Genomic DNA, 15,443 nt, shown 5'->3' on the forward strand with positions numbered 1-15,443 from the left:
GAGACTGAAACCGCAATTTTTTTAAACCGGGTCCCAGAGAGGATAAATCTGAAAAATTACACCCTTGCGTTTTCGTGTGTACAGCCAATCCGTAGGCTGTATTTTGTGAAACGATGATGTCATCACCCCAAGTGTCGACCCTAGTCAGACAATGCTAAGTCACGTAACAGCAACAACAACTGTGGACTACATGCTTGTGTTCGTGCTGCAGAAGCTATTGAGCCTCTTTTATTTATTTATTTATTATTTACTTGAATGTATTTTTATTTCTTTATTTTACATTCTTGATTTATTTATATTTTTTCTTATGCTATGATGCTTTTGTCTGTTGTCTGATTAAGACATTTCATATTTTGTAGTGATGGGCATTTCAAGTAAAAATAATATTCGATGATCGCTGGGAATTATTTGATTATTATTTGAAAAACGTACCCCTGCCCCACATGCTCACCGGTAAAATGACGTTCGCTCAAATTCCGCTCCGACATTAAATTTCTTTGTACTGTCTGTAGGCCTAAGAAGATTAAAGGTTAAAGATTAAAACGTATTTAGTTTCATATTTATGTTTAAATAAAATGTTATTTTTTTATTTCATCTATGTTGATTATATGAAAAGTATGAGCAAACAGCATGAGAAAGATAGGATCATAAGATGTGCAATATATCGGGAGACATAATTTTGACCACTTCATTAAGTTTTGTTTTGTATAAAGCCTTTCTTTAAAGTGAATTTTGTTTTGTATAAATTGTATCTTAATTTTAATCAATGTTTCATCAACCAATTTCCTGGGTTTAATAAATAAGAAGCAAATATAGCAGACAATATTATCAGGACATGGAGGTGCTGTCACGATAATTTGCATTGCTCGTGAACTGGAGCACTACAGAAATATCTATAGAAAGTTTGAAATGTCTACTTTTAAACAAAACAATTCAAAACTAAAAGAAACAGACAACTCTTTTATGCAATCCATATGAAATATGCATTTCTCTCTATAGGCACGTTCACAATACTGTGAAGATGTGAATCGTCAACATCTTTGCTGCCAAGGCTGACACAGAAAACACTAGTTTATTAATAAACAATTAAAATGTCTCTTTCCTATATTTGACACATTCATAATGATTACTTTTGCCGGTTATTTATGGCAAGCTTTATGCGTCCGCTAACTAATTGAATATTTGAAAATCGTGACTCATCCCTATTTTGTACTAGGCCATTTATGCTTGTTCATATTGTTCAATAAAGTTATTGGTAAAAAAAGAAAAAAAGAAAAGAAGCTACTGAGCCTAAAATTATTGTATAAAGCATGCAAGGATTATGCGCATGCTCCAAGTCTTCTTCTCCATTTTAAGTGTATCTCTGTGGAAGAATTACAGCGCCACATACTGGTCTGGCATGTATACTACATCGTTTTGAGTCAGTTTCAGTGGTTTCGTGTGTATGAAGATATTTCTTCAGTAGTGGGCACTCATGCAATGTAAGCAATGACGTACATCCGAGTGAACGACACGGAGGGAAGTTAGCGAGTGAAGGGCATGACAATTTTGGACTGGAACGCAGCCCTTGTAACAGGCTGTGACTGTTACACTATTAAAAACCTTTTTCTTAGGATAGTTAACTTGTGTTCACTTGTAATTCTGCCACAGAGATACACTTAAAACGGAGAAGAAGACTTGGAGCATGCTTTATACAATAATTCTGTTACTTTAAACTATCCTTGTATCTCTGTAAAGCCGCTCTGGAACAATCTACATTGTTAAAAGCGCTATGAAGATGACTTGACTTGACTTGACTTGACTTGACTTGACGTTTTCCCTCATTCATGTGTTGAGCGCCACCTCAAGGAGCCATGAAGTAGTGACGCTGGGAGCAGGGAAATCTATTTAGAGCGCCTTAATTAATTAATTAATTAATTAAAATATTGATATTTGGCGCTTGCGTATCGATTATCATATCGCACAGAGAAGGACAACGATATATCGACCTATCGATATGTTGTCCCTCCCCGAGTCACAACGTAGCCTAAGGGAACAAACTGGCACACACTAGGAAACTAGGTCAACCTAGAATGACATGGAACACAGGCAAATGGGAACAGGGAAAACAGAACATACATGTTACAGAACCAAAATTAACTTTCCAGGAATTTTGCGGAATCTGTAATGAAAAAAAAAACGTATTTGTTTGAGCCAATTATCTTCTAACTGTCAATATAGTATGTGGAGAGTTTGACCACAATAATGTAACAGCACATTCTAGCACTTTTTGTAGCATTTACTTTTTGAAACCAGGACTAAAATATTCCTGACACTTAATAAATGCATCTTGGACACAACCAGAAATCAAGGTGGACTGGATTTTGAACATGTCTGGCCTAACAACCCATATAAAAATGGTTGATCACTATTTGATTTGTCTCTGTGTACATGTTGTATACATGTGCGTAGGTTACATATGACAAGGTTGCAATTTTTGTCTCAATCAAGAATACAAGATACTTGTCTTTCCACCGTGCTGTAGGAAGGGTGCATAATATAATGTTTGTAATAAAACATTTTTTGTGTGCGTGTGTAACAAGGTTGCACACATTCAAATTAAAATAATAATAATTAGACATAGTTTTGCTGCAATTAATTAAACAAAATGTACTATATTTTTGTGTTTAAAACTAGCTTCTTCTTGTGTTATGTCATTTTTTTATTTATATTTTTTTTGTGCCCTGAACAGTAAAAAAATAAATGTTTAGGATTTTCTTGTCTCAAATTAAAGGAGACCACATTCTAGCTACATGAAAGTAATTCTACAACATTTAAAAGTATTACATATCAAATAAGTTTCCTTTCTCTTCAGGTGAAAATGCGAGAGAGACTCTCTGCTCAAAATGGGGTGAGTAATGGCAGCAGTTCTCCTTTAAAGGGCATGTCTGATGGAGAGGACAGAAATTCACATGCTGAACTCCAAAAGCTGCGGGACACCGTGACCCACCGTGATAACGAGATCAGTATCCTTTACTCAACTTAATAATAATAAAGTTATTTTATAAACCTAAGATTTTGTGCCTCACTAGGTCTAATTTAAATACAGTATGATACATTTGAGGTGCTAAAACAGTCTAATGATCCCTCTCTTGTTGCTTTATTCTCAGCCCAAAAAAAGAAGGTACACTTAAATTAATTTCCAATAAAGTATAACAGGGTTAATGTAAATGATGAAGAATGAAAAATATTACTCAAATGTATGCAAATAAAATCACAAAAATCAAATAACTGGATGTTTTATATAGTTTGTTTTACTTTTATATTTTTTCACCGTAATATTATTTCTATCATGATAACTCTCTAAAGATTTTAGTATGGTAATGAACATGACACTGTTAATGTATTTGGTCTTGGCGGAATAGATCTGCTACGCTGCTGCTGCTGATATTGCTGCTGTAGTTGTAGATTATTGCTGCTGCCGCTGCAAGAGCAAGTACATGGGCTTGCTACTGCCAATACAAACACCAATATGCTGCTGTGGCATGTAAGACATACTGCTGCTGCACAAATAGCATATATAAAATTTCCTCCATCACAGCTGAAAACGAGAAAATAAACAAGACAAGACAAAATGTGTATTTGCTTCTTTAGAATGTTGAACACAATGCTGCTATATGATAATATAACAGGAGACAAGATGAATGATACCGCCCCCCAAAACAAGCAGATCAATCCACACAACATACTGTATGTGCTGCTGCTGCTCCGGAGAGCCATAAGAACCGCAAGTTTGCTATGTTTGTGTGCCTGGACCTGTTTTGACGAATGGCTTAACACTAGTGGTCTATTGTAGTGTGTACCTGGTCGCTTGACCAGACTACTAGTGACTTGACTTATGTGTATCTGGGCTAGTGAAGCCCAGGCAAAATATCTAGTGGCTTAGCAATGTGAACCTGATAGCCTTAGGTTTTTTTTTTTTAAGTAATTACCTAAATAGTTATGTGTGCCTGAGCAATATAGCTCAAACTTAACTAGAAACGCACTATATGAGTGTTGTTAACAAAAAGAAAATCACGTTGCAAGCTGATAGAGATGAAGAAAATAACCCCCAGCAACCACCTGAGCAAATAGTTTTAAAATTCATTGTCATTCGATAGTTGTCATTGTCATTATCCACTTACCAATTCATGTTTTCTTTTTCTTTTTTCTGATGAATTTTCTTAGCAATGTGATGTAATCAGACACGCAGCTCTGATTCCGAATGCAAAACAATGTCGCCCTTTGAAAATAAAGAATCACTGAAAGTTTTGCTTGAGATTTATGTTGAGATGTGAAAACTGCCACTTCTCTACTGCTACTGCTCACTTATTTACATATTTCAAATAAGTTTAATTGATTCGGATGGTGGTTATTTTATGGTTTCGAAATAGTGCTGAAGTGGCTCCCTGTGGCCACATTCTAATTTTTCTGACCACCAGCTTGGCCTGTCTCACTCTAGGTCTATATGCTTGTACAAGCATAACAACCAGGTGGTCAGAGTTGCCAATATGATGGAGGGGGGCTGTTTTACATGAGTCCTTAATGTTTGTATAGATAGCTACACCAGATCTAGTGTGTTCTTCCCCCTGGTTGCATTATTCACATGCTGATGAATTTAGGCAGAACAGATTTAAGACATGCCTGGTTGAAATCTCCAGCTGCAATGAAGAAAGCATCTGCTGCTCACTGATGTTATTGTAGAACTCTGACATTGCCTCCTGCACGTTAGCGCTCGGTGGTACATAAACAGCCGTTATGATGACTTCTGTCAGCTACCGCGGCATGCAGAAGGGTCGGCATTTTACAGTCATTAGCTCTACATGCTGAGAGCAATAAGTAGAAACCACCATGGCATTTTGACACCACAATTTGTTGACGTACACTGCCAGGCCGCGTCCCCTTAGCTTGCTGGCTAGCAAGGTTATTCTATCTGCTCTCTGTCTAGACTGGGTAAATCCAGCCCGATCTGCCGACGATGTGATTTCACCCTGCAGCTCAGGCTGGAAACCTGTAATTTTTTCTATCCTGCTTCCATTACAAATCTGCAGGGACCAATCACAAACTGGCTTTTCGGACTCCCCAGACTAATGTTCAGTCTTAAAAGATTGAGCTTGGACTTCCGGTTTGGCGATGTAAGAGAGGGCAGCAGAACCGAGGACCTCCCAACCACACTCCTTTAAAACATACTTATGCGTCTTCTTTTTCCAATCTAATTGCTTTGCAATATAACATATAAGTATTACACCTACCCCAGAAAGCGAAATGAGCAACTCTAAACAGAAGCAAAGTACCGCACCAGCAACACGGTCAGGTGCAACCCTAGCGGGTAAGCTAGCAGTAATGGCGGCTAATGACACCATTACTAGCAACAAGGACATACCTGTAAAAGACAATACGGATAACTTGACAATGAGTCAACTAGTCTCCGAACCGTCAAAACAGCGGGCCAGTTTAAAAGAGGACATGGCAAGTTTAATTCAAGATTCAATCAAGCCGTTACAGGCCTCCCTTGAGACGCTACGCGAGACAGTCGGCTCGTTTCAGCAACGACTTACATCTACTGAAGTACTGGCCGGTGAAAACTTTGAAAGGCTGGCCGCCGCGGAAGCGACGATTAAATCCTTGAAGACACAGAATTCATCTCTTCTTGACCAAATTGACGATCTTGAGAATAGATCCAGAAGGGCTAACCTGCGTATTATCAACATTCCGGAAGGAGCTGAGGACGGAAAAGACCCCATTGGATTTATATCTGGACTGCTTAAAGATGCCATGGAGAGCGTGTTTGACAAACCTCCTGAACTTGAGCGAGCACATCGCGCGCTTCGCCCCAAACCTGGAGCAGGGCAATCTCCAAGACCATTCATTGTCTGCTTCCACCGATTTCAGGAAAAGGAAAAAGCACTGAACTGGGCCAGAAGACATGATACTAAATTCAACGGAGTGTCACTGCGGCTATACCCGGATACGAGTGCAGCTTTAGCGAAGAAACGCGCCGGATTCAAAGAAGTTAAACAATCCCTCTATCAAAATGGCATAAAGTTTCAACTTCTGTACCCTGCACGTCTCCGTGTGAAATTTGGAGAGGAAACTCACACTTTTGATTCACCTGAGGCAGCCGAGGCTTTTTACAAACAACGCGTCCTTGTACAAGACTAAAGACGACTCTGGCCGTAATATGTTGTCTGTGAGCTTAAATGGCACAGTCAATATACTTCAAGCAATAAGGTGACTTTCTCTATCTGTTCTTCTATCGCAATTTATCTAAAACTTCAAGAAAAGACGGCATGTTTGTTTTTGTTTATTGACTTAAGGCTCATTCAGTACATTGCGTAATATTGACGCTATGCTGTATTCAACGTAAATATTGTGGTTTGGAGTCTCTCAAGAAGATCGCGAGATAAAGACTGGATAATCGGGAGCCACGCAATTTATATAGGTTTCTGCGGCTTGTTTCAGTTGGGGAAGCAAGCATTAGGAAAATGTTGGGAAGTTTGGTTCTAAGTTTCATTTGTCTAAAAGGTTTTGGGAAAGTTTTGTTTTATGTTATGTTTTTATACAAACTGAATAGTGAGGAAACATTTATGCTGTTGTTTGCATTTTTGATCTGTGTACTCTTGACTAAATGTATATTTGTTCATGTCTGATATGGCCGATTTAACTAAATCCCATGGGGGGTCGAAAGTTAGATTTGTTAGCTGGAATGTCAAAGGCCTAAATAGCCCAATCAAAAGAGGCAGAATTTTTGCATACTTAAAAAAATTTAAATCTGAAATAATATATTTACAGGAAACCAAATTACGCATTGTCGATCATCTCAGAATTAGGAAACCATGGGTGGGGCAAGTTTTCCACTCTAACTATAACTCTAAGGCAAGGGGAACTGCCATTTTGATACACAAAAGCATCCAATTTACTGCCTCTGCTTCTATTGTAGATCCTCAGGGAAGATATGTTATAGTCTCTGGGATATTATATAATGTTCCTGTCGTATTAGTTAATGTATATGCGCCTAACTGGGATGATGTGAGTTTTATTAACAAGTTAGTCTCTTTATTGCCAGATCTAAACTCCCATCTTTTGATTTTTGGTGGTGACATAAACTGCGTAATGGATCCGTCCCTTGACCGCTCTAATCCCAAATCTTTATCCCGTTCTAAGATGGCCCAAGCCTTATCTACATTTATAGAGCAAGTAGGGGCGGTTGATCCTTGGCGATTTCAGTTTCCACACAGCAAAGAATATTCCTATTTTTCACATGTTCATCACTCCTATTCAAGAATTGATTATTTCTTTATTGATAAATCTCTCCTTCCTTCTGTTGGACAAATTGAATATCTACCTATTGTGGAGTCAGACCATGCTCCTTTGCAATTAGACCTTTTTTGCAATTTGAGGTATAACGAACGGCCTTTGTGGAGACTAAACACGGCCTTGTTATCAGATCCTGCGTTTTGTACATTTGTATCAACGGCTATAGACAATTTCCTATTACATAACAGGTCCGAATCTATTACAGCATCTACATTGTGGGAGACACTTAAAGTAGTTATTAGGGGAGAAATAATTTCATATACCTCAACTCTCAATAAAAAACGTAAACAAAAACTGGACGATCTAATTGATTCTATAAGAAGGGTAGATTACCTCAACTCTACATCTCCGTCACCTGAACTTTATAAAGAGAGGTTGAACCTTCAAGTTCAATACAATCTGTTATCAACAAATAAAACTGAATGGTATTTATCACGTTCTAAAGGTTATATTTATGAACATGGAGAAAAGGCAGGTCGACTTCTAGCCCACCAGTTAAAATCTAAAGCTGCCTCTCAACTTATACCTCAAATTTCGAACAGTAATAATGATTTAATAGTTAATCCAGTTGAAATTAATAACATTTTTAAAAACTACTTCTCAAATTTGTATACTTCTGAAAGCCCTGAATCTAACTCTGAAATTTTTGAATTTTTAAACAATATAGATATACCCACCCTCAATTCTGTGCAGAAAACTAATTTGGATCAGCCTATACAAATAGAAGAGATCTTAAACTCGATCGCATTAATGCAGAACAAAAAAACACCTGGCCCTGATGGTTATCCAATAGACTTTTATAAAAAATTTGCAGATAAATTAGCCCCTATTCTTCTTGATATGTTTGAGGACTCACTGGAAAAGGGTAGCCTGCCACAAACCTTGAATGAAGCAAACATTATACTCTTACTAAAACCTGGAAAAGATCCCCTGAAATGTAACTCTTATAGACCAATCTCTCTCTTAAACTCAGATGTAAAAATTTTGGCAAAAATCCTTGCTTTACGATTAGATACAGTGATAGAGAATTTGATTTCAAAAGACCAAACAGGATTTGTCAGAGGTCGACACTCTTTTAGTAATATCCGGAGATTGTTAGGGGTAATACACTCGTCTAAACTTTCTCAAAACCCTGTTCCTCAGGTAGTCATCTCGTTAGATGCTGAAAAAGCATTCGACAGGGTGGAGTGGAAATATTTATTCTTTGTGCTGGAAAGATTTGGATTTGGTACATCTCTTCTCTCATTGATTAAGTTATTATATTTTTCCCCTAAAGCATCTGTAATTACAAATAGAGTATGTTCAAAGTATTTTCCCCTATCACGGGGCACAAGACAAGGATGCCCTCTTAGCCCTTTACTTTTTACTTTAGCCATCGAGCCCCTATCTATAGCATTAAGACATTCACAGCAATTTACTGGCATCAGCTGTAGAGGCATAGAACATAGAGTATCCTTATATGCCGATGATATGCTGTTGTATCTTTCAGATCCGATCTTAGGTATTCCACAGATAGTTAAAATTTTGAAAAAATTTGGAACTTTCTCAGGCTATAAACTGAACTTTTCGAAAAGCGTTTGCTTCCCCATAAATAGTAAGGGCCTCCAGATTTCGAATACCAATATACCTTTTCAGTTGTCTACAACGGGTTTTAGATATTTAGGTATAAACATCACACAGGGATTCCCTAACCTTTACAAAGAGAACTTTGTCCCTCTAATTGACAAGTTAAAATTAGACCTCAAAAAATGGAATTTGCTATTTCTCTCTCTTGCAGGTAGAATTAACTGTGTAAAAATGAACATTTTACCAAGATTCTTGTACTTGTTTCAATGCATTCCAATATTTTTAACAAAATCCTTTTTTCAGAATTTAGACAGACTTATTTCATCATTCATTTGGGGTGGAAAAACACCTAGGATTAGGAAGGAATTTCTCCAAAGACAGAAATCTCAAGGCGGTTTAGCACTTCCTAATCTCAGGTATTATTATTGGGCTGCAAATATCTCGAAAGTACTTTATTGGCTTCAGAAACCCAAAGATGTCTGGTGTATCTCAGAGGCAAACTCCTGTACCTCATCATCCCTTCCTGCTTTAGCTTTATCTAAATTGCCCCTTTGTATTTCTATGTATACTCTTTGCCCAGTCGTCGCAAATACTCTCAAGATTTGGTTTCAATTTAGACAATGTTTTGGTTTCAAAGACTTCCTCATAGCCAGCCCTATATGCAAAAATCACCTATTCCTTCCAGCTCAATTGGACTCAGTCTTCAATCAGTGGCAACAGACAGGTCTTGTCAAATTTAGTGATCTTTTCATTGAAGATTTTTTCGCCTCTTTTTCCAACCTGGTCTGGTCTTGTTTTTTCAAGTTTCAGTGCTGTTGACTCTGATTTTATTTCGAAACTTGTCTTGTCTATGAACTCTACTACTTGCATACTTGATCCACTCCCTACGACTGTTTTAAAAAATTGTCTGCCTGTCATTTTACCCCACATCACTACCATTGTAAATGCCTCACTCATTACAGGAAATGTCTCTTCTGCTCTAAAAATGGCTGCAGTTACGCCAGTTCTTAAAAAAGCTGGTAGCGATATCACTGACATGTCAAATTATCGACCCATTTCCAATCTACCTTTCCTGGCAAAAGTGCTTGAGCGTGTGGTTGTTGGCCAACTCCATACTCATCTCCGTACGAATAGCCTATTAGAAAGATTTCAATCGGGGTTCAGATCTGGACACAGTCCAGAGACGGCTCTGGTCAGGGTTCTGAATGACCTCCTTATTATAGCTGACTCTGGGGCATGTGGCATTTTGGTCATGTTAGACCTTACTGCTGCATTCGATACCATATGTCATAGTATACTATTGGACAGATTGCATAAGTGGACCGGGCTGTCTGGAACGGTGTTAAACTGGTTTGAATCTTACCTCTCAGGTCGTTCACAATTTGTCTACCTGGGTTCAAACAGATCTGAGACTGCTTCTCTGTGTCAGGGTGTCCCTCAGGGGTCAGTCTTGGGTCCTATTTTATTTAGTGTTTATATGTTGCCTCTTGGGCAGATCATTCAGAAATATGGCCTGAGCTATCACTGCTATGCAGACGACACCCAGATTTATATCAGCTCTCAGCCTGATCTTAATTCTTCCTCTTCAAAACTGTCTGACTGCTTAATGGAAATTAAAGGGTGGATGAAACTCAACTTTCTGAAACTAAATTGCTCCAAAACTGAAGTCTTGTTAATTGGCACTCCTTTGAATGTCAGTAAAAGTAAGGATTTTAGTATTTCAGTAGACAACACCAAATTGTCCCCTTCTGGTCAGGTTCGTAACTTGGGCGTTATTTTTGATGCCCAGCTAACTTTTAATTCTCATTTTAAAAACATAACGAAGGTTGCTTTTTTCCATCTGAGAAACATTGCGCGCATTAGACCGTTTCTCTCTAGGCCTGATGCAGAGAGGCTTATCCATGCCTTCATCACGTCAAGGCTTGATTATTGTAACTCTCTCTTTGCGGGTTTACCAGCAAACTCTATTAAGAGGTTGCAATATATACAGAACTCTGCCGCACGTGTTTTGACTCACACATCATCTCGCCATCACACTACACCTGTGCTCCAGCAACTGCATTGGCTTCCAGTTCAGTCACGTATTGATTTTAAAGTTCTGATTTTAACTTATAAAGCAGTACATGGGCTGGCTCCAGATTACATCTGTGATTTGGTTACTCCGTCCATTCCTGCTCGCTCTCTCCGCTCTGCTGGCTCTCTCTCTCTGTGTCAGCCTCGTTGTAAATTAAAAACTATGGGGGGAAGGGCCTTTTCCTGTAATGCGCCAAAGTTATGGAATACATTACCTGCGTCTATCAGGGACGCTGATTCTGCGGATTGTTTTAAGAGACTTCTTAAGACACATCTTTTTAGTCAAGCTTTTAATTTATAAATTGTGTATTTATGATACTGATTTTTTACTGCAATGTTTGATTATTTTGTTATGTATGCTGTAGCGCTTTGAGTATGTGAAAGGCGCATTATAAATAAAATGTATTATTATATTATTATAACCTCTCCTCAAAATATAATCTGCCAAGATCACACATGTTTAGATATTTTCAGGTTCGTCATTTAATTCAAAATCTTTGTCCCACATATCCTTCCATTCCTCCCAGTACAGAATTGGATGCAATTTTAAACATTCCCTTACATTTGAAGGGAATAATTTCTAATATAATATTTTAATGTCAATAAAAAATATTAATCTAGATAAAATCCGTGCAGAGTGGACAAAAGATTTGGCAGTGGATATTTCAGAGGAAACTTGGAATAATGCATTATCTAGAGTGAATGGAACAATCTCCTGTACTCGCTTGGGTTTAATCCAGTTCAAGGTCCTCCACAGACTTCATTACAGCAAGGTTAGGCTGTCTAAGATATACGCAAATGTGGCTGATACATGTGAGTGTTGTCGCTCTGCTAAAGCAGACCTTGCTCATATGTTTTGGACTTGTCCCAGACTGCTGGATTACTGGACTGCTATATTTAAAATTTTGTCTGAGGCATATGTTAAGGATATCAGGCCTAGTTTCGAGATGGCTGTCTTTGGAGTACCTGAACAAGATGTGGTCATGTCCAAAAAGTGTCAGGATGCATGCGCTTTTGCGTGTCTTTTGGCTCGTAGAAGAATATTACTTGATTGGAAGTCAAGTAAACCACCCTTAGTTTCACTATGGCTTAGTGATGTGATGCTGTTTTTGAAACTGGAGAAAATTAAATATTCTCTTAGAGGATCCACCAAACGTTTTTATTCAGTATGGACCCCAATGATTTCTTATTTTGAAAAGGATGCAGCTCTCCCCCCAAACTAAAACTAATTATTATTAAAAGGCTTGTGCACAGTAGATCGGATGACGTAATCCGACTCAGTTGGCTAACAATGTTGTCAATTATTTTCTCACTGTTTGTAATATAAGAACTTCGAATTATTATTATTATTATTTTATTTTTTTTACATTGTTTAGATATTGTATAAATTTTTTTTTTCATTATGATTTATTTTATTTTATTATTATTATTATTATTATTTTTTTATATATTTTTTTTTATTTATTTTTTTCTCTGTTCAGTGGGTGGGTTGTGTGTAAGGGGAAAAAATTTAAAAACAAGGAGTATTGTTAAACTCTTTATGTATATGATACATCACTTTGTTCTTCCTTCAATAAAAAAAATTATAAAAAAAAAAAAGAAAAAAAAAAAAGATTGAGCTTGGTCTTGTGATAACCAGACTACTCTCTGTCCACATCTCAGTGAAAACTTAGACACCGCAGTCCCTCACTCTGCATTGCGAAGCTCTTCACAGTCTGATGTAATCCAACTTGTTGTCGAGGGAACGAACATTTGCCAGCATGAGTGAATGTATGGCCGGCTTGTGTGGATTAGCATATACTCCTCCGCTTTTGCTCCACTACCATGTCCTATCACACCACTTATTGTGCTTCCTCCCCGCTGTTGCACTCAGTGTGGCCGTGGATTTCCTTGAGTCCATGCTCACCCAGCACACTCATCAAATATTCTTCGTAACAGAAGACTTTGTTTTACGAATGTCCATCAATTGTTGTCGCTCATACACACGTTCCTCATTCACACCACTCGTTCTGCCATGTTCTAAAGTGTTTTAAAAGGATTGTGCAGAATAACTGAAGTATGTTTTTGCAGACATTTTGAATATTTCACTCAGTCAAGCAGTAGTGCCTACTTGCGTCAAAAGTGCCCCCATCATTCCTGTTCCGAAGAAGCCTAACCCAGCCAGCCTAAATAATTTTAGGCATCACATTAAGAACAGTCTCCTAATCTGATCCCCCTACAGTTCACTTAAAGAATCAACCGGTCCACGAAGGATGCTATCTCAACTACACTCCTTCTCATGCTATCACACCTATAGAGGAAGAACACCTATGCCCGGATCCTCTTCATTGACTTCAGTTATGCTTTTAATATGATCCTCCCACAACAGTTGGTGGAGAAGCTGAGGTTGTTGGAGGTGGGCACAGGCACCTGTAACTGGGTCCTTAACTTCCTGACACAGCGGTGGCAGACAGTCAAGGTGGGCAGCCAATTTTCGAGAACCATCACAGTAAATACAGGCTCATCCCAAGGCTGCGTCTTAAGCCCCCTAGCTGTTCTGTCTGCTTACCCATGACTGCACAGCTAGAGTCGGCACCAACCATATTATTAAGTATGCTGGTGAAACAACAGCGGTGGGTCTCTATTAATGACAACGATGAGTCTGCATACAGGTTGAATGTGGAGCAGCTTACAGCATGGTCCAGACTTCACAACCTCGCCCTCAGCATGGACAAAACAAAAGAGATGGTGATAGATTTTAGGAGGGGCAAATCACCACCACTGACCATTGACTGTACTACCTGTGGAAAGGGTCAATATCATCAAATTTCTGGGTGTTCATTTGTCTGACAACTTTGCCTCCACCACTAACACCACAGCAGTCGTCAAAAAAGCTCAGCAGCGGTTATACCCTCTCCGGAGACTTAGAAAAGCAGGTCTCCCCACTCATCTTGTTACCACGTTCTACCGGGGAACCATCGAAAGCATCCTGACCTACAGCCTCACTTCTTGGTTTGGGAGCTGTAAGGCTCATGAACAACAACAGCTTGACAGGATAGTGAAGCCAGCCAGGAAAATAATTGGTGCCCCTCTACCTTCCTTGATGGAGATCTACCAACAGCGCTGTATTCTCAGAGCCACCTCCATCATAAAGAACCCTCTCCACCCTTCTTATTGCATGTTCTCCTTTTTGCCATCCGGGAAAAGGCTGGATCTACAGCACTGTCTGCTGTAGATCCAGCAGGATGCTGAACAGCTTCTTCCCACAAGCTATCAGGATGGTGAACAGATTGTGTCCCCTCCTCTCCTCTCCCCACCCCACATTCATTCATATACACACACACAAGTTCACACCCAATCTCTCCCGACCATTGATACAGCATGTTGACAGCCAGTCGTCTGTCAAGGTGTTTTTCATTTAAGCACTTTGTCAAGGACATTAAATGCACTTTTTGCTGCTGGTACTGTGTTTCTATAAATATATTGTTATTTGTAGGTTTAACATGGTTGCTTAACTGTGTGGGTGAAATGTTTGTATTATATTTAAATTATTCTGATTTATTGTATTCTTAATTATATTTGTGTTTATTTAATGTATATTTCATTTAATACTGATTAAGTATTAAAATATTGGTAATTCTAGATTTGCGCACATAGTTTTGATTACAATACATCACATCCGGTCGACCGATCGCATAGGGTCTAGCCGCAGAAGTTCAGATATTTCAACGCATCCGAAGCTCAAATCGGATCCGAAATTTCTGCATACGCATATGATCGGAACTCTCCGCAGCTCCCGTACGACTCTCCATTGGAAATGAATGACTTCCGGTCTGACGGCTGTCGTTTGTCGTGTGCAGTGGAAAGGCGGCTTAAGGGATGGCGGCCCAGGCCTAAACCTTAGGAATTAGTCTCAAGAAAGGTGAAGGTCAGAAACTGCATGTGGACCAATGAGAAGTCCTGTCCTTCTGGGGCTTGGTAATCAAGCGTAGCGTTAGTTCTGGCAGGTCACGTTAGTCAAGCTCGCATCAGCTGACCCTCAGCTGATCCACATCTACCTATAGGAATATGACGCCTATCACCGTATATATATATATATATATATATATATATATATATATATATATATATAAGCTCCTTCAGTATTATCAGCAGCTATCGCGTTTCTCAGGAGCTAATTACCCTCCTCCATCCCCAGCTCCTCCTCTCGCCCAGTCAGGATTTGGCATTCTGATTCCCCTTGAATCAGAATAAATTCTCGAATTATGTTGTACTTTAAAATCTTGAATTAAATATATTTGCAAACTTTTATGTTGGTTCTGTTCACCCCAAGGGGGGTTATTGCTGCTCTCCCTGCTCTTATCCATGCTAGGCTGCATGGATGTGCAGGGAGTTCTCGCCCAGAATGGAACCATACCGCCAATCCAAACTGTATGCTAATTGTCAATCGTATTTGACGGTAGTAGTCCTGACAGAACTAGTGGTTTTAC

The 15,443-nt window shown here is 38.7% G+C and overlaps 1 protein-coding gene across 4 annotated transcripts in view; it reads left to right on the forward strand.

Annotated features, from left to right (window-relative positions):
* Positions 1–15,443, forward strand: part of kif6 (kinesin family member 6) — a 166,574-nt gene that overhangs the window by 98,895 nt on the left and 52,236 nt on the right. For all 4 annotated transcript variants that reach the window (XR_014199205.1, XR_014199206.1, XM_082143467.1 and 1 more), the window contains one exon: positions 2,855–3,005. Coding sequence is in view for 2 of the 4 variants with exons in the window: in XM_082143467.1 (XP_081999593.1) it covers positions 2,855–3,005 (151 nt within the window). In the remaining 2 variants the exon portion in view is untranslated. The remainder of the gene's footprint in view (positions 1–2,854; positions 3,006–15,443) is intronic.

The sequence above is a fragment of the Leuciscus leuciscus genome (genome assembly GCF_965113295.1).
Source record: "Leuciscus leuciscus genome assembly, chromosome: 17".
Taxonomy (NCBI): Eukaryota; Metazoa; Chordata; class Actinopteri; order Cypriniformes; family Leuciscidae; genus Leuciscus; species Leuciscus leuciscus.